We start from the raw sequence: 19,984 nt of genomic DNA on the forward strand, positions 1-19,984 counted from the left end.
CCTACATTCTTGATATAAAGGTATTAGCCTGAAGTGGAAACTTTATTTTTAACATGTACTTTATGTCCTTAATTTTTTATTTAAAAATTACTGTAGTTCTGCTGGAGGGGAGGGGCTGGAGGGATGGGGTGACTGGGTCATGGACGTAACCCAGTGTGATGTAATGAGCACTGGGTTTTATATAAGACTGATGAATCACTCTGAAACCAATAATACATTACATGTCAATTAATTGAATTTAAATTTAAAAATAAATTAAAAATTACTGTAGTTCTGCTTTATCTAATTCTTAGTTCCTTAAAATGATTATTGTAACCTTAATAATACAGTATTATGTCTTAGCGAGGAAAACAAAGAATGGAAGAGAGCACAGAAGTAGAACTTTGCTGATACTGAAGTTTTCTCTGTGGTGTGTGTGATTTTCTGTCTAGCTCTTCACCGAGTATGGCAGACTGGCGATGGAGGAAATATTCCTGAAACCATTCCAGGTAAGTGGAGGGTAAAATGATGGTAAATTCTTATTAAATTTTTCTGAAGAGTATAACCAGGTATATTAATTAATTGAGAGGGTCATATTTCTTCCTTTTTATTTCTTTCAAGAAGTACTTTGATAACTTTGCTAGCGCTATTTGATGCAAGTAAGAGATTAAAATAGGGAAATAAAAATTTAACTGTTTTTTAAATGGGAAAATGAAAAGATGAATTAAGATTTTTTGGTTCCTACAAGGCTATCATCTTTTCTCCCCCAAATCCAACCCTAGAGATGTTACAAAAACTAAAAAAAAAAAAAAAAAAAAAAAAGTGATGAATTTGTTAAACATAAAAGTTAAAAACAAACAAAATTCCTGGGAAAATAGAAGGGGTTACAAGACACAATAAAAGCTAAATGAGAATCAGAGACAGGATATTGGGTGGGGGCAAGTTTTTTGGAGGTGCTTTTTCCCTTTTCTTCCTTCCTTCTTTCCTCCCTGCCTCCCTCCCCCTCCCTCTTTCTTTCTTCTTTCTTTCTTTCTCTCTTTCTTTCTTCTTTCTTTTCTTTCTTTCTTTCTTTCTTTCTTTCTTTCTTTCTTTCTTTCTTCAAGTTATGTCTAAGTAATCTCTACACCGCATGTGGGACTCAAACCCATGACCCCAAAAGAACCGCATGCCCCTCCAACTGAGCCAGCCAGGCGCCCACTTTTCTCTTTCTTACACCTTGACCTGTGTGGGCCATCACTTGCTTCGTTGCACCAGGTATCAGACTAGCAACCAGCTCAGCCTCTGCTTGGAACAGCAGGGTGATGTCAGGGCAATATCTGAGCTTGTATTGAGTGGTATAAGCAGATTATTTGGCCCATTAATGCTCCCGCTGCCCCAGCCCTCTTTATATATCAAGAGCCAGGAGATTATAATTAAGTCAAAGAGCCTTGAAAACCTGGAAGAGGTGCAGATTTAACCACCAACGACTGCTCACCTAAAGCATGCCAGCTTCAGCCTAGGCTTATCAGAGGGGCTCAAGCTAAGTCTTAGACTAAATAAAACTTAGGAAGAGAGAAACAGAGTGAGAAAGAGAAAGAGAAAGAAGAGAAAGAGAAAGAAGAGAAAAAAAGAGAGAGAGAGAGAAAGGGAAGGGAAGGAAATGAAAGGAAAGGAAAGAGAAAGAGAAAGAAAGAAAGAATCCACCTCCAAAAAACTTGCCCCCGCCCAGTATCCTGTCTCTGGTACTCATCTAGCTTTTGCCGTGTCTTATAACCATTCTGGTAAGTGATGTTGAGAATGGGGGAGGCTATGCATATGTAGGGGCAGGTGGTATATGGCAGATATCTGTACCTTCCTTTCACTTTTATGGTAAACCTAAAACTGTACTAGGAAAATAAAGTCTTAAAAACAAAACAAAACCATTCAAAAATGTTAAACTGAGTAAAGAGAAAATAGGCAAAGGACATATAGACAGTTCACAGAAAGGAAACCTGAATGGCTAATACATTTTTGAAAGGATGTCAAGTCTCATTGATAATCAGATAAAAATTAAAACAACAAGATACCATTTTACACTCATAGGCAAAAAGTTGAACATGGGGATAATACCAAATGATAGGATTTGAGTAAAGGGGAGCACTCAGGCCCTGCTGGTCAAAGTGCGTTGGAGCAGCGATTCTGTGAAGCAGGGGAAGTGTATAAGGGTACTCACTGTAGCATGGATAGAGTGGTAGTAGCAGCAGTGGAAGGCAGCATAGGTGTCCATCCCTAGAAGGACGGATACATAAATATGGTGAGAAGCACATTCTGGAATATTTTGCAACATCCAAAGGCAATGAACCTGTAGTCTATGGAGTAGCATGAATAGAGTGTTAAAATTCATACCAAATTAATTAGGAAAAAAGTTTGAGATTTATAACACAGTACTGTTTATGATTACTTAAAATGCTCTACATACACAAAAATAATACACGTTAGAGTAAGTGTGATTCGGAGTAGACAGTTGAATGGGAGTGGGGATCTGGGAAAAATATGAAGCAAGAAAGGGGCCTTTGCTTGGAGGGATGATGGTCTAGGGAAGGGGGTAGGGAGAGGAGTCCAGGTAGAATAAAACCGGTCCCTGCTTACAGTCTTCTCTTTGGATTATGATACCTATTAGATTCTGTTACCTTTGTTTATTTATTTTTGAAGGTTTTATTTATTTGACAGAGAGAGCACAAGCAAGGGGAGCAGCAGAGGGAGAGAGAGAAGCAGGCTCTCCTGAGCAGGGAGCCCGATGCAGGGCTCAGTCTCAGGACCCTGAGATCATGACCTGAGCAGAAGTCAGATGCTTAACTGACTGAGCCACCCAGCCGCCCCTAGATAGTTACCTTTAAAATATAATAATTTGTCAGGGTGATAGTTGAAGTATTATATAGTAATCGGGCTATTAGCTTTGATTTTTCTCTTCTCTGAAAGTTGTTACTCTCCAGATCCATTGGCATTGACTGGGAACTCCATTGTAAATTCTGGAAAGGATTTTTAAGTCTTACCAACAAATGTTACTGCTTCTTACACTTTGCCAGATACATTAAAATGAAGAGAGACTAACCCGTGCTCTGATTAGATAGATAGATAGATAGATAGATAGATAGATAGATAGATAGAAAGAAAGAGAGAGTGAGGGAGACACAGGGAGAGGTAGTGTTTTTGGTTAAATAATAATAATAATAATGAATAGAGACCAAACAATAGAAAAAAAACTTCAAGAAATTATCACTTGCTGGCAAACTGGTGGCATTTTGAAATGTCAGTGAAAAAAAGTTTTGACTGAATGAGTCAACAATGACTCCTAAACAAGTTGGCACTTGTAAATCAAAGTATCTGAAATTGAAATGAGAATGTCATTAAGAAGCAAAAGTGGCTTCCAAAGATATTTAATAATGTTTAAAATGTAAGCAACCAAATTCAAAACAAAAAATACTACACATCATGAAATTAAAAGGTAATATGCTAATATATTCAGATCTCAGAATGTTCAAGATATCAGCAAATAATTCACATTTTTAAAAAACATCGTTAAGTCCAATGTTAATGAGCTTACTGCCTACAAAATAATTCACATTCAATTAATTCATAGAGCTGTTTTTAGAGTTCATCACTTCTAACCTCTTCCTCTATCTCAGAGCAGCTTTATTTATTTGGATAAAAGTGTGGAGAAATTTTAAACATTGCTTGAGAGAGTAAGATGACAGGTAATGAAATTTAAAAAATAATTTGTACTCAAAACTAAATTTAACAAATTTATTTTTTTTAATATTTTATTTATTTATTTGACAGAGAGACAGCCAGAGAGAGGGAGCACAAGCAGGGGGAGTGGGAGAGGAAGAAGCAGGCTCATAGTGGAAGAGCCTGATGTGGGGCTCGATCCCAGAACGCTGGGATCACGCCCTGAGCCGAAGGCAGATGCTTAACCGCTGTGCCACCTAGGCGCCCCTAAATTTAACAAATTTAAAATAGAAGAATTCTTACCTCTGAAACAGTGACATTGTAAATAATGAACAAGATCTATTACAGGCAGGAAAAGTGAGGTGCCAATGAGGTGAATAGCTGAATTAACAGATTAATTTGATTCTTATCAAAAGCCAATTTATATCAAGCAAACAAAATATCTGTCATATTTTAAAACTGTTTTTAAGAAGAGAACTAAAAGGGAAGTGAGTTCAGTTTAAAAGCAATATTGAAATGTAAAGTTTAGCCAGTGGTGTGCTGATAAATGTTTCTAGCTGGCTGGCGAGGAAAGAGGAGGGGGTTCTCATTGAAAGCATTTGCTGATTTCTGAGGTATAAATACCTTCACCATGGCTGATTTCAGGCTGCCAATATGATGTCAACTGACTTGTGAAGTTCCTCAAACTTTATTTTTTTATAATACTTTTTTATTATATTATGTTAGTCACCATACAGTACATCCCTAGTTTTTGATGTAAAGTTCCATGATTCATTGTTTGCGTATAACACCCAGTGCACCATGCGATACGTACCCTCCTTACTACCCATCACTGGTCTATCCCATTCCCCCACCCCCTCCCCCTCTGAAGTCCTCAGTTTGTTTCTCACAGTCCATAGTCTCTCATGCTTCATTCCCCCTTCTGATTACCACCCCCCCTTCATTCTTCCCTTCCTTCTCCTACCAATCTTCCTATTTCTTATGTTCCATAAATGAGTGAAACCGTATGATAATTGTCTTTTTCTGAAATTCCTCAAACTTTAACAACTGCTCCTTGTGAGCCCCATTTTAGCACACTTAGGAAGTAGAACCCAAGAATAAAATAACATATTTCGTTAGTTAAGACTAACAGAAAAATGTTAGATGTTTTCAGTTAGCAATAGTGAGTGTATATGGTACCATCAGAGGTAAAGGTGATCCTAGTACACAGTCGGAAGGTGCCTCAAGAGTCAGACAAGGCCGGACTGCTCTGAGGCAAGAGGATAAGCCTTGGCTACTGGCTCGGGGGATGGGCCGTAAAAGACAACGAGTCACTGATGTGTGCATGTTGTGACTTAATACCTGCTCTGGCCTAATTTTTTTATATATGTAAAAAGAAAGATTTCTGTAATTTGGAAGGTAGTAATCTGGACTCTTATAGATTCTTCTCCAACTTTTCTGCTTATGTCGTTGGTGATTTTTGCACAGAGATTCTTCAGTCTCTCTTTTTTTTTTTAAGATTTTTATTTTATTTATTTGTCTGAGAGAGAAAGAGAGCACAAGCAGGGGGAGCAGCAGACTCCCTGCCAAGCAAGGAGCCCCATGCGGGACTTGATTCCAACACCCTGGGATCATGACCCAAGATGAAGGCAGATGCTTAACCAGCCGAGCCAGCCAGGCATCCCTTCAGTCTCTTTAGAGTCGTACGCACTGTAGGTATTTTTAGCCAGTAAAGGACATTGGTTCTTCAAGTGGATTTTTTGCTTGTCGTATCTATAGGTGTCGCTATGGATAGGTTCCCAATTCCTAGAAAATAGAGGATATTTTGGTCTTATTTTTATCTGGAGGGCCACAAATTTGATTTGATTTCTACTTTGTTAACTATTCAAGCCTCTCTGAAAAATCAGCTATATACTGGAGATTTTTAAATTGACGATTTTTCATTCAAGTTTTTTTCTTCTGATTCCTATATTCTATGTTTGAGCCCATTTAAAAAAGAAAAGACAAGGTTCCCTTTACTTTAGCTATTTAGATACCCAGAAGATTGTTTGAAAATTTCCTGAACTCTATTTATAACATTTCCTATGATTGATCTTTATTTTGTTTACAACTTTGAATCTTTGACCGTTTAATCTCTGAGAGAAAGTCTTCTGAAATGGACTTACCTGGTGTTTTGTCTATTTTTATTGCCCTCTAAAGTCTATTGAAATGTTTTATTTTATTATTATTATTATTATTATTATTATTATTATTATTATTATTATTTTGAAGAGCTCGGTTGTTTAAATGTTCTCCTGGTCTTTTTTTACCCTACTGCTTTTAAACATTTTTTTTCCCACCTGAGGGACTAACAATTAAGTGAACTAGTTGGAACAGGACTGATAGTTCAGGTCTGTAAGTATCTAACAAAATCCTGAATTATGCAGCAAATATCTGTCTTCTTGGGTTAAAGAAATTCCTTGAAACTCAACTCTACACCAGGGTTTGAATTCAGCTTCTGTAGAGCCATTTGGTCTAGCAATTTGGTGTTGTTTGGGGCAACATGGCTAGTCCGTTTCTGCAAAAATTCCTGCAGAAATCATTTAGGAGGTCAGGGGAAGGAGCAGAAGGGATTGAAGGGGTGAAGTGAGTGGAGAAGATAAAGCTGAAAGATGCAAGGAGGGTAAGTTTCAGAAGGTAAGAGAGTCAAATTGAGAGACGCTGTCTTGGATTCAGCATTTTGTTTTGAGGTCACTAGTTGACTAAAGAGGCTAACTAATGAGTGTTTGATATTTTATCTCTTAATTTTTATAGAGCTCCCCTTAACTGCATTAGTTATTGATATTGACATGTACAACGATCACCGTAATGACCACTGTTATTCTGAATTTTTTGAAAGTCATTCATTCTTCTAAGTGCAATAATTAGGATTATAGTGCAACACAAACAGAAAGCAGACATTTTTCCAGGAGGAGGGTCCAGCTTTGATAATATACAAGCCTGTAACAAGTTGGTCAAATGTGTGTGCTCTGAAAAGCAGCTTGGTTCCTCAAGCAAGCAGAGGTCAGGACAGTGCTGTACAATCAATAATCTGATAGTCATTGATCCTGGGTTATGGACTAAGCACAGTGACTGACAAATTGACAAGATCGAGTGTCCCCTTAAAAGTTTTGTAGGGCTCCCAAGGCTAAGTTTGATTAATTACTTTTGTGTAAATTTGTTGCCAATTTAACAGACCTCCAATCATTAGTCTTTGGGGCATCTTGATTGGTTTGGAGACTTACTAAGTTTATGCCCCTATCTGTTCCTTTTAGACCACTTCCCTATGCATTCAGTGACACAGGACAATTCAAGACAAAGCAAAATACATGAGACCAGACTTTGTATGAATTGTCAAGCAAAAGAAGGCAAAGCAAGCAGCAAAAGCATAAAGAGGTTAATAGTAAAAATATTTACTGAACGGTATACCTCCAAGCCAAAAGTTCTAATAACCTTATACAAAAATTTGGTCTAATTATTTATCATAAATGAGTACTTTCCAAAACTAAAGGTTGAACTGCCCTATACAAAGACTTAGAACTGATGACCTTATATGAAGACCTATTGGGTCTTTATAACAAAAATCCTAGGATAAATGAATCAGTGACAAGAGCTCAATGAAGCAAATCAGAACTTAAATCAGATAATTGTTGAGACACATTCACCTGGAAGTAAATTTGAAGGACAAATGGAATTTTGGAACAAGGGACAAGGAGAAGTCACCTGTTAGCCCGAGAGTCATAGAGACTGCTGCCAAGTGAGGGACTTCCAGAACTGTCAAAGGATGAGACCATCACTCAAAATCTGATACAAAAACCAGAGCTGAATTTATTGCTTTATTATATAAAAGAGAGATGCTGGTGAGGCCTAGTCTCACTGAGCAAAGCAAACTAACAATTACATTTAGGGTTTGGGAATTTGTTCTGAAGTTATGTGGTTTACAGAGGCAAGAACGGGTTGATGTCTGTTTTACAGGTTTTGTTGTCGTTGTTGAATACAACAACAGTTTTTGGTTTTTGTTGGCTATAGAGGTGAGAAAGGGTTGACATCAGCCTTAGTGAATTTTCTGGAGTGAGTCTTCCACTACTTAACTGACTTTGAAAGTATGAGGCTGTCACTGGCTGACATTCAGTGGCTGTCGATTGAAGTGAGTTTGTATTTGGATAGGGTTAAAACAAGTTCTAAACTGCGTTTTGTTGTTACCCGAAACTGAAATTAGAACTGAAATTGATTGATGAAGTGGTTAAAGACCAGTTCAGGTATTTCTGGTACAAGGCTCTAGAGCAGTTACTCTGTTCCTGGGAGTTTGGGAGTTTCTTTCACATACTTGTAATGGATGTGCTCATAAATTTAGCATTATATTGCTAATAGCGTTATTCCATGTAAGCTTTTATTCTGCCATCATCAACACATGTATTTTGTTCCATCTGTTTATAATACTAATAGCTGTTAATATGTTATCGTATCAATATGCCATAATTTGAGTAGCCATTCTCCTGTTGTCGAACATTTGGATTTTTTCTCAGTTTTTCACTATCATTCATAGTAGTGCTCCAACACTGCTTTTGAATAATTTCCTGAAGGATATAGCCCCGAAAGGGAAGTTAACGAAAGTTATGTTTTTGATGATTAAAAAAATATATGTGATCATTGGCAGGATAGGCACAGCATAGGCCCCACCATTTGCCCCGTTTGCTGACTGGAATTAATTCATTAAAAAGTATTTATGGCTCAAAATATTTTTATCTGAGCAAATTAGGATAATTTATATTTTTGATTTTTATCTCTGCCCGTATGTATGAACAAATCAAGATTCACAGTTGTGGAAAAACCGGTGACTTCGACATAAGGACTGAGATTCATAGAATTCCATACGTTTTAAATATAAAGCAGACAAATTATCTTGGGAGGGGATGGGGCCAGTGCTACAGCTGGCTTATACCAGTGCATGAGAACTAATCAGTGCATGGTCAGGAATTACATAAGTCAACCAGTAAATTGCTAGTAGCTTGAAATCGGTTCTGGGAGAGCCAGTTTAGCAGCACCCCTCTGGGTGGGCACATTCGGCAGGGAACTTGGGAATCTGACACTGTAGAGAGATGGAGAGAGAGAACATAGAATATAGATAACTGGTTTCAGAAAATAAGACTTCATATTTGATCCAGTGCTACACATGGTCCTTAGTATATCGACTTAGGAAGATGCCCAGTGAAAAAGACCAAAAAATGAAACTAAAATTCCCCAAGAAAAAAGCAAAATATAGACAAATCCACATACCTGGTTTCATTTATCCCGGTTCATGAACCTTTATTTTGCAAAAATTGCTTCCTAGCTAACCTCTGTTTAAAAAAAATATATTTTAGGTAGAAATGTTCTGAATACAAATTATTGTATTTCATTTTGACAAAAAATCTGTTAAAGACAGTGGACTGTTTAAGATAGTAGATAGGGATATTTTATTTTATTTTTTTTTAAGATTTCATTTTTAAGTAATGTCTACACCCCAAGTGGGGCTCAAACTCACAGCCCCCAAAGATCAGGAGACAGATGCTGTACCAGCTGAGCCAGCCAGGTGTCCTGGTGATACTTTTAAACTCTCCTCTCCACAAGAATCTCCTTCCCCCCCCCCCCACATACACACACAATAAATAAAAATTAAATTAAATTTAAAAATCCATAATGCAAACCAAGAAGTGTGCCTGGTTTCAGGAGAGGAAATGTGAGTCAGGGATTTTATATTCAAGAAAACTGACTTTCAAATAGAAAGTCACAACTGTTATAACAGGTCCCAAACTTATCAGCATGTAACAGTGCAAAGAATATTGTTTTTATGAGCCCTTATGAGAAAGCTACTGACGAATGGACTTCAGATAAACAAAGATGACATAGTTTCACCAAAGGACAGATGATCATACACTGTGTGCCTCCTGCTAGAAGAGCACTCAGCCGAAAAAATATGACCTGAGATCAAGGCTCTGTACCCAGCTGCCAATTTGCAGAAAATCCAGAGGACAGAAGAGCCTGTTGAACTGCCTGTGAATATGCAGTCAACAAGGTCCGGGTTATGCTCATCTTTATGGGTCAGAAGTCCTAGGTTCTTTAACAGATAAGCTGTAAGGGGAAAGAAGAAATGGAGGAAGAACCCAGAGACTAAAAGAGAATTGAGAGACATACCAACAAAGGTGCCTGGGAGGTTCAGTCAATAGGGCGTCAGACTTTGGCTCAGGTTGTGATTTCAGAGTCCTGGGTTTGAGCCCCACTCTGGGTTCCCCACTCAGTGCTGAGTCTGCTTCTTTCCCGCTGCTCTCCTGCCTTGTGCGCTCTCCCCCTCAAATAAATAAACAAAATCTTTAAAAAGATATATCAACACATTTTAATAAGGAAGACTAAAATAAAGATTCAGTTAGAAGCTCAGAAGGTATAAACTTTTAGAAAAATCCTTTAAAGATAGCTAATTTCATAAAAATTACTAATTTTTTTTCTCAATTACCTACATTTTTCCAGAAACTAAAATCGAAGTATCTCTTAATCATATAAAAGCATGCTTTTAGGGCACCTGGATGGCACAGTTGGTTAAGTGTTCAACTCTTGGTTTCAGCTCGGGTCGTGATCTCATGGTCCTGAGATGAAGCCTCACTCTTGCTCCATGCTCAGCACGGAGTCTGTGTGGGAATCTCCCTCCCTCTTCCTCTGGCCCTCCCACTCGTCTCTCTCTGTCTCTCACTCTTTCACTCTGTCTAAAATAAATAAATGTTAAAAAAAAGAAAAAGCATGCTTTGGGCAGACGTCAGACTGAACTACAGTACCTGTGTGGTCCTCCCGCTGAGGCTGTGCGGCACGGGTTTGAAGTGGCCCAGCTTAATGCTAGCTGTGCCATCTCTCTGTGCCATTGGCCGCGTCACTTAATGTCAGGTGGTGGGGCTTTTTATATTATCTCTTCTGAAAAGAATCATAAATAATAACCTATCTCTTGGCTGTTGCAGGAATGCATGAAATATCATGTGTATAATTCCTGGCATTGTGGTTGGCATATAATAAGCACTTAAAGGAAAGCTGCTATTAACTTTGGTTTCAAGAGGTCTGGGGTGGGTCCCAAGAATTCTATATGTTTTAAAGACTCCGAATGATTCTAATGATTGTTCTACTTCTGGAAGCGCAGTCCCTGATAAAATCCTTCTGGATGTGAACAAATATTCAGCTGGATGTTTATCAATGCATTTCTTAGAATAATAGAAAAACTGGAAAACGTCTAGGATAATGGCAAAATAAACTATGGTCTATCCATTTGCTAAAATATGTGCCCATTAAAATAAAAATCACATCGCTAACACAGCGCTATGTGCAGACACCCTTCCAGAGGTGCTCTATTTATGTCTCACTTAGCACTCCTGTGAGGTGGGTGCCATTAGGGTCCATATTTGACAGATGAGGAAACTAAAAATGTACATGGCATTACAAATAAGTTGTGAAATGGTAACATTTCTAAACTATCACTAATAATTTTTTATGATAAAAAATGTGGCCTTGTTAGAGGACAGACTGAATTCACTTTCTAACAAATTATTTCAAAATCATGGGGCGCCTGGGTGGCTGGGTCGTTTAGTGTCTGCCTTTGGCTCAGGGCGTGATCCAGGCATTCTGGGATCGAGCCCCGCATCGGGCTCCTCTGCTGGGAGCCTGCGTCTTCCTCTCCCACTCCCCCTGCTTGTGTTCCCTCTCTCACTGGCTGTCTCTCTTTGTCACATAAATAAATAAAATCTTTAAAAACAAAAACAAAAACAAAATCATCATATGATGAAGTGATCAAATCATTTGTAGCCAAAAACAGTAGGAAAAAAAATTATTACTAAGGTATGTTAGGTTTTTTTCTGGATTGTCTGTGTGTTTGCATATTCATCAGCTTTTTAAAAATTTGTAATTTGTTATTTTTCTCTTTCTAAGTAAATATTCACTTTCAAGCCCAATTACGTGTTCTTTTTCTCACTGAGCCCTCCCCCCAACAGATTGTATAAGCTTTGGGCCCTATAAAACCTGGATTCTTACCCATCTGCATAGCGTGTGTGTGTACGGAGAGCCCCTGAAGAAGAGAATGGGACAAATGTAATAGAGGAAAGATATATGAAGAGATGGTAAAATTTTCCTCCAATAAAACTTGAGTCTTCATAAAAGCTGTCCCCAAATTGCCAAGATGCATGCACGCCACCAAGAGATGAGAGAGGTGCCTTCAAACTGGCTGAGTGGCTCTGTGTGACTATAATCAGTTTTGGGGCAGCCTTCTGTTTTCACTTGGTGGGAACAGGAAGGATGATCTCCCAGGGAACAGATTGCTCAGCAACTTTCAAAGGTTTTATGTTTGCTTTTATAATTCCACAGTGTGGTGTAGAACACTATTCAAATGATAATAATAATGTTTAACTGGTTTCAGTATAAAGCCGAGGGAGGCCATTTAAGATCCCCTTATCAATCCTTTCTTCTTCTTGTTTCTTAGAGTCTGATATTTCTTGTTCGGGATTGGAGTTTCCCATACGAATTTTCATATGGAGCTGAAGGTGGCTCCAAATTCTTGGAAAAACGCCTCAAGGTTTGTTAGATATTTAGGTGCATGAAATTTCACCAGCAGTAAAATCGAGAATTATTTTTGTTGAACGATCTGCGGGATGGATACGTATTAGACACAGTCTTATTTGACTCTTCTCGTGTCTCTGTGAACAAAGATTGATATTTAATACAATACTTTCAGAGTTACGGTTTTAAATATTATCAATAATTATGGTACAGATTAGAATTCTTCTGTAGATATCTACAAAACAATGATTTGTTCCAAGATAAATCTTTCGATTTGAATAATTAAATCCATTCAAGGCTGACAGTACAAATATCTGGATTCATGTTTCAGTAGAGGTTTAAAAGTCAATTTAACAGAAATATCTAATTTTGAAATCCCCAAAGTCAGTCTTAGAACATTTTGCTAATAGTTCACAGAAAGTGAAATTAAAGGATTTTCCATTTTCAAAGTCAGAATAGTTCAGTATTGAATGAATTGTTTACGTTGCACAGATATCACAACAAATAACTATTGAGAAAATTTTTTAATCAAGATTAAATAAGGCTTCATGATTCTCATGATCTCTTAGCTTATCTTTTTAGGTTTATAATTACTTTAGTGTAGTTGTACTATTAACTGTCAAATACATTGGAAAAAACAGGGACAATGTAGCTTATAAATACCCAAATATTCAGATGCCTTTCTAGAATTTAAATGTGTACCTACCAGGTGACAAGAGGCTGTCTTGAGTATCTCCTGAAAAGAAGGTAGGAATATCTTATGATCTATTCACGTTTCCTGTGAGTACTTTGAATTAAAATTGGAATTTGTAAGAACTAGGTAGAATAAAACCCCACTAATTTGTACTAAAAAATGGGAAGGCCCATCTGAGTTAGCATAAGAGTAAACATTTGTTAATTCTAATAATAATGCCTTATGTATGCTATACTTAGATATGGCCATTCCCCCAAGACTATTTTTTCTTTAGTATCAGCCCTGTCATGTCATTTTTATCATTGTGGGACTAGACAGACGTAGCGAAGATACGATGTCGCAGAATTCTTTTGGAGTTCAATTTATGATGAAAGTAGTTTAAACTTTAGAATGATTTACTGCAGGTCTCAGGGAACCAGCACGAAGAACTACAGAATGTTCGAAAACACATCCATTCCTGTTTCACCAAAATTTCCTGTTTTCTGCTACCTCATCCTGGCTTAAAAGTAGCTACCAATCCAAACTTCGATGGAAAACTGAAAGGTTTGTCTTTTAATGAATATGTTTACGTTACTTATCCTGGTTATAAAATTATCATTTTGTCTACTGGGCTTACAGCTGCAAATTTAGGTTATCCAGTTATGTGAGGCTGATGATTAAAAATTGTCAAGAGGACTGGGAATCCTGGGCTGGGGCTTGAGTACCTCCTTGGTGAACTGGAGGGTTCTATGGGTACTGAATACATACAAGGAGAAAAGAGGCAAAATCCTGTGTTCACCTGGGAGGCAGTGACTCTTCCCTTTTCACCGATGCTCGCCTCTGTGCATTGAGAAATGCTCCTTAATGTCTTCCTATTAAATTTTCCTTATTTACATTAGAGAAAGATAGATGTCTATATTATTCGAATGCTATAAGTCATATAATTATTGTTGTAAGTTATATAATTAGAGATCGAAAGAAACATTGCATAATTCTGAACTCAAGCTCTTTCAAAATGCTACTGAAGAATTTAATTTATAAATTATCGAAAGCTTCACTAAAAATGAAGTCCTCTTCTGGATGAGGACCAGTTTCTGTAAAACCCAAAAGCACTGGAGTGTTTTTGAAATAATGTATACTAATTGTATAATAATAGTAGTTGCTTGTCAAACAGAGGCATTACTAACATTTTAAGATTCCAAAGCAACTCGACTTCTTAGAAAAAGGGGTGGGCTCGATGTGGTGGACATAGGGGTCTGAAGAAACAGGAGTGAGTACTTCCTAGTAAATAATCGCCAGGTCTTTAGATGTTTGCTTTGTAATTAACACAAAGTAGTGAAAAGACATTTCTGACTCTTACTTATAAGCCTGGCATTGAGTACACACGCCACTGAGCTCAGACATTTGTTTAATTTACTGTGGCCTTTCTGCGTTGTGCGGGGGTTGGAGAGACAGTGACATAACACGCTCTTCCGCACAACCCTTCTCAAAGGACTTTAAAATTCCTCTTAAAAGGGGACAACATAACATGCGTCCACTTTTACGGAACTGACAGGTTTGAAAAGCAAACCTATTTTTCCCCCTGTATCCATGGCGTTTATACTCAGATACCTTATATTTAACTATGACGGTATCATAAATAGAATCCCAAATTGCTCAATCATCAGCATTATTTCTATACATGTTTTAAATTATCTTTATGTAACAGAACAGGCAGCAGTATGTACATTTTCATGCCAGAACTGCAGGATCCTGTCATTTCACTATCACCTACGAATTCCAGCCCACCCGTGAGCACAGAGCTCTTGGGACTGTATAGCTACCTAACGCCTTCGGTGTGTTTTGAATAAATGACATAAAGAGAGGGCTCGCACAAGGCCCCTCTTTCTTCTCAGGGGTCGGGGAGTCGTAAGCAGGCAGGGGAGGGGCAGGCCTTCAACAACAGTCCTTTACTGAACAGGAGAGTACTCCAGCTCGCTCCCCTCTGCAGTGTACAGCTGCAGTTCTGAAATTAACCGATACGTTGTGCAGTGAAAGAGCTCAGGGAGAGAGTATAAGACAAACCACACAGATGCAGATCCGCCTTTTTAACAGATTTGTTTCCCTCAAATTTTACCCTCATGTCTAAACACATATTAACCCATACAGTTGCTTTAGAGGCTCAACCCCCCCCCATTATGAGTTTACCGAAGTGGCTGGCCTGAGAGAAAAAGAAAGGGAAAGCAGCTGCAGGTGCCCATCAAAGTTGCATTTCGATGAGGCTTTGTGGGGCTCCTGCTGAATCTGTGTGTGCGCCGAAGTGTTCTACTTAGCCTCAGTTTCTCCTTGGGCGGTTTTGAAAGTCCGCTATCCACATTGTTTTTCCATCCCATTCTGAATCTTCTAAGGTGATGTGGTTTCTATCCAGGATGTCTTGTCCGTTGGCTATGCTGTTTTCCAGAGGGTCGGCTTCTGAATAACTTTCTTCCTCTAGGGAAGAAATGTCTCTAGATAAACAGTTGTGCAAAGATTGTTCTTCGACGATAATCCTTACATACTCTTTCACAAACTTATAGAAATAACTTTCTAGCTCACTACCAATAGTAATCATGGTTCTTCACGTTATCGAAATAGTCTTACCATTTCCCGTATTATATGAAACATATAATGCTATGATTCAAATTAACGGCTATTAATTTAACAACATCCCACATAGGAAGTCAAAAGGATCAGGTTCACTGATGCTACAGTCAAGCAGTTCTGAGTGCCCACGGAATGCTTCTCTCAGCTCAGTGAATCTCTCAGTTAACAGGAGCTGCGTTCTTTCTGCGGCTGCTCTGTGTTCTGCTCCACGTGCACAGTGAGCAGTAGCCACTTCACGAACCGTGGAGACACATCCTTAGCAGCTTCAGGTAGACTTCAGGAAGCAGAGCCAAACACCATCGCAAGGTAGTTATTCTTCAAAAGGTGTTTCTAACGAATTGTCCGTCAGGTAATCCTGAGAAAATATCTTCCTTCATAGACTTACGCGGCAGTGCTACCCCGGTGCGTCTGCCCCACAGAGCTCTCGTACTGGGTGTTGTCATGTCCACAGTGACTGTGACAGATGACCCCTTCGGCCCAGCCCCTGAATTCCTCGCCATGTTTTACTCTTATGGCAAGAATTCCTGAAGAAATGATGGAAACAGAACATCATCCCCAATAATCATCTACCCACACATGTCTGTTTGCATTCTTGCGGTGGGCCAGAGCCCATTAGCACACCGCTGTAAATTGACCTGGTCTGCACAAGTTCCGGGTCATGTGTTTATTGTGAGGAACAAATACTGTCAGCAAGAGCTCACCACCTGGGTATGTTACGAATATGTGGTTCGTACTTTCTGAATCCAAAACTGGAATAGTCTCAATGACAACAAAGACTGTGGCTCGCGCCATCTTCAAGACACATTTTTAATCCCAATATGTGGTTATATGCTGGTTACTTAATTTAATGATAATTAACCACACTTGCTGGTGCATTAGACACACAAGTATATCTTTTTCCATTCCAATTTTATAAGGGAATGGGGGGGTGGAATTTAAATACATGTGTTAGAAGTGATTTTAAAGTCGTTTTATAATGAGAAAGGTTTTTGTTTTATACAGAAATTCAGGAAGAAATCATACGTTCTAGATATATAGTAATATTCCACAAATGCAAAAAAAAATGTCATATAGCAAAGAAAGAAAACCTGTTAGTATCAGTGAATACAGAGGCACAGCAGGCAGCAAAACCAACACAGAATGTGGTAACATAATACAAACACCAGTATTAGTAACTATTGTTAACTAGAAAGCAAACCACAGTAATAAATTGGAATAAATAAATTTGAATAAATCAAAATATAATACAAAGCAAAATTATCAGTAAAAATTGGTACAATGCAAACAGCAAAATACATTTGCATAAATTCCTATTCAAGTACTCATAAAAGATGGGCACTAAAATTTCAGAGGTGTACAAAGCATGAAGTAAAATGAGTCTGAGGGTCTCCAACATTATGCTCCTACAACTCTAGAGCAGGAAGCAAGAGAAGGGAAACGTGAATTCTTACGTGAACTGGTATTTTAGTGTATACTGGGGTTGTGATCGTAAGCAAGGGAGACGCAAACACAATACATGGTTTGAATCTTTATCCTTAAGACCTCAGAAATCACCAGTCCCAAAGCCTGAAAACTCAGTGACTCTGCTGAAATTCAGACTTTTAAAAATTATAGGCAGTTACTACATTTACTCAGATATCAAATCTCTGGACATATCTTGCTTTTTATGTAGGTCTATTTTTCTATCTTTTGAAAGAATGATTTCAGAAATTATCACTGTGTTCAAAAGATTCCTCTGAAGATGTATTTTCTGTGTTACTTTGCTAAACATGTAAGTTTAAGCTTAAACCTAATGCTGTAACGTGAGGATATGTAATCAATTGTCCTAAACATGATAGGTCAACAACTCGGACATCCTCTGATTTGCCTCCATGGCCGCCTCTTGCCATGTTAATTTGTACTGGTGAGTTCCACCACCGGCGGTGGCGTCACCATCACTATTCTTCTGAACTTGAGTTCTAGTTATCACACCTTACCCAGTTCTGTACACTTTTCATAAGGTGGGTACACTAAAAACTGCCATTTCAGCATACATTTTCTGGAGGGAATACATCTTATAAGCCACTGAGTATCTGGCCTTTTCCCCATTTATAAAACCACCAACAAACTTAAGTACATCAGAACTTAAATGGTTAAGTGGATAGAGTGTAAAATATTTAACATTTAACATCCAGAAAGCTGTTTTATGGGTGGAGGGTGAGTAAATATGTAATTGAAGTAAAGACTAGCGGTAGCAGTTCAGGCAGGAGGGTCACTGACCTGAGAAAAGTGGGCCGCAGGACTTCTTTAGATGATGGGACAGTGAGGGAAGGCTTTGTCACTGGGGAAGAAATGGAGGAAATCAAAGGATGTTTTATTGCATGGCATGGAGGACTGGATTGGATTTTTAAAGTAATGATGAATGTGCTTTTACTTGTAGAAATAGATGATGAATTCATCAAAAACTTGAAAATACTCATTCCTTGGCTACTTAGTCCTGAGAGCCTAGATATTAAAGAGATCAATGGGAGCAAAATCACCTGCCGAGGTCTGGTGGAGTACTTCAAGGTATCACTCTCATTTCTAGAGCACTGTTTTAGAATGCAGTTCCTACCTGAAACAAACAAACAAAAAATTATAGACTCTGTAATATGGGGGCAAAGTTATGCGGAATCTATAAAAATAAAAAAATCATTAGACTCCCAAGAGCAGCTTGCTTCTGAAATTAAAATTTTAAAGAAAATGCTTAGAGTTAACTTTATCTTGAGAGAAATATATTTTGAAGTGTGAATATATCTAAGAGTTGGTAAAGTCTATTTTTTTGTTGGGGGAGAAGGTGTAGCTCAAGGTCCATAACATTATGTAGTCTTCAGTCATGAGCTATACAGAATTTTACGTCCTACTGAAGATGTTCCCGAAGGGGCTGTACTTTGCCTTCCTATTGGAGGAAATTCTTCCACATTGCCTCTCTCTGCACCAAGGGCCCATCTGAAGTGGAATTATTTTAAATTTGCATGTACTTGTTTACCTTAGGTTAGCACTGAATACTAAACTTTTTTTTTTTTCTAACCAACCACAGGTGGGGGGGTTTCAGTTACCAATCTGGTTTGTGGATTGATGCTGCAAAGACTAAAATACCAATTTTTAAAATTCACATTTTTGTCATTTCAAATACTGTCCATACCTCCTGCGTGATTATTTATCTTCATCACTCTTAGCAATAAATGACATGTTATTTATGTACCTGAAATGTGAATTCTTACTGTGCCTAACACTGTGGAGGAGCTTAGAATTCAGCAGGAGATTAAGGACGCTTACAGAAATCTGTCCCATAAGGCTTATGACACCAGCAGGTACGAACGCCTGTGAGTAACTGAGAAAGAGAGGGTACTTCTGGCAGAGTGATGTGAGACAGTTTTAGAGGACGGGCAGTGAGGTAAGCCTTCAAGAAGGGTAGGGTTGGCAAGAGGAGACGTGTGAAAAGGACACTTCAGGAAAAAGGAACATAACTAAGAAAGGGGGAATTAAAATGAGAAAGAGAATTGTTCCCAAAACTGTCAAGACCTTAGACTTTAGAACACAATTTAACAGAATTGGAGAAATAGTAAATGGAATTACTTGAACATGAGTCTCTCTCTCTTTTTTTTAAGGCTTATATAAAGATCTATCAAGGTGAAGAATTACCACATCCCAAATCCATGTTACAGGTAGTTTTTTTTCACGTTACAGGTACTTACTAATCGGGAGCCATGACATTTTAAAATCCACTTGTCACTAGAGCTAAGCTGTCCTTAGCCTTATGCTGTGCTAAGCTGAAGATATGCTCCAATCTGGCCGTCAGAAATTAACTAATACAAATGTGGGGATGATTTATTGGAAGATTATTTTTCTGTTAACTACTCTCCGTGTGCTCAGATATTTTCAGATGCACACAGAGGAGCCTCACCTGTGCTGACATACACGCACTTTATAGCAAAGCTTTCATTCTCTCCGTACAGACTTGGTTTAGAAAACAGACTCCTGCTGTGGCTCAGGTTCACACGTGGCGCAAGGAGAAAAGCAGGTCCGGGTTTAAAACAAGTGATTTCTACAAGTAAACATTGAAGAAAGGAGACACCAGCTTTTTCCTTACTTACCTAAACAATTTCTTTAAGTTCTTAATGGATCCTTTTTTTTTAAATCAGTGGTACATTGTTCTATCAGTATCAGTCCTTAAACTTAAGGCATGTTTGTATGTATATTAGGACACACAGAATGTACTTTGTATTATTTCCCGTGTGTTTGGGCTTATAGCTTTCCCCCCACATTTGGTGAGAGGCTTAAAAATATTTTTTAAGAGGAAAAAAAATCTTCCAAATGAAAATTCATTTTTATAACTATGGCTTACTGAGTAAACTTGTTTTTATGTATTTTGAAATTTTAATTTTACAAATTTTTTAAAATGTAGTGGAAATACTTCAATACTTTCAAATTATTTCACGG

The 19,984-nt window shown here is 38.0% G+C and overlaps 1 protein-coding gene across 1 annotated transcript in view; it reads left to right on the forward strand.

The window, feature by feature from the left end:
* Nucleotides 1-19,984, forward strand: part of ATL1 (atlastin GTPase 1) — a 78,988-nt gene that overhangs the window by 51,267 nt on the left and 7,737 nt on the right. The window contains exons 7-11 of the mRNA XM_026513707.4: nucleotides 432-488; nucleotides 12,152-12,244; nucleotides 13,327-13,465; nucleotides 17,943-18,070; nucleotides 19,153-19,209. Of these exons, the coding sequence (XP_026369492.1) occupies nucleotides 432-488; nucleotides 12,152-12,244; nucleotides 13,327-13,465; nucleotides 17,943-18,070; nucleotides 19,153-19,209 (474 nt within the window). The remainder of the gene's footprint in view (nucleotides 1-431; nucleotides 489-12,151; nucleotides 12,245-13,326; nucleotides 13,466-17,942; nucleotides 18,071-19,152; nucleotides 19,210-19,984) is intronic.

The sequence above is a fragment of the Ursus arctos genome, unplaced genomic scaffold (assembly GCF_023065955.2).
Source record: "Ursus arctos isolate Adak ecotype North America unplaced genomic scaffold, UrsArc2.0 scaffold_37, whole genome shotgun sequence".
NCBI classification, from domain to species: domain Eukaryota; kingdom Metazoa; phylum Chordata; class Mammalia; order Carnivora; family Ursidae; genus Ursus; species Ursus arctos.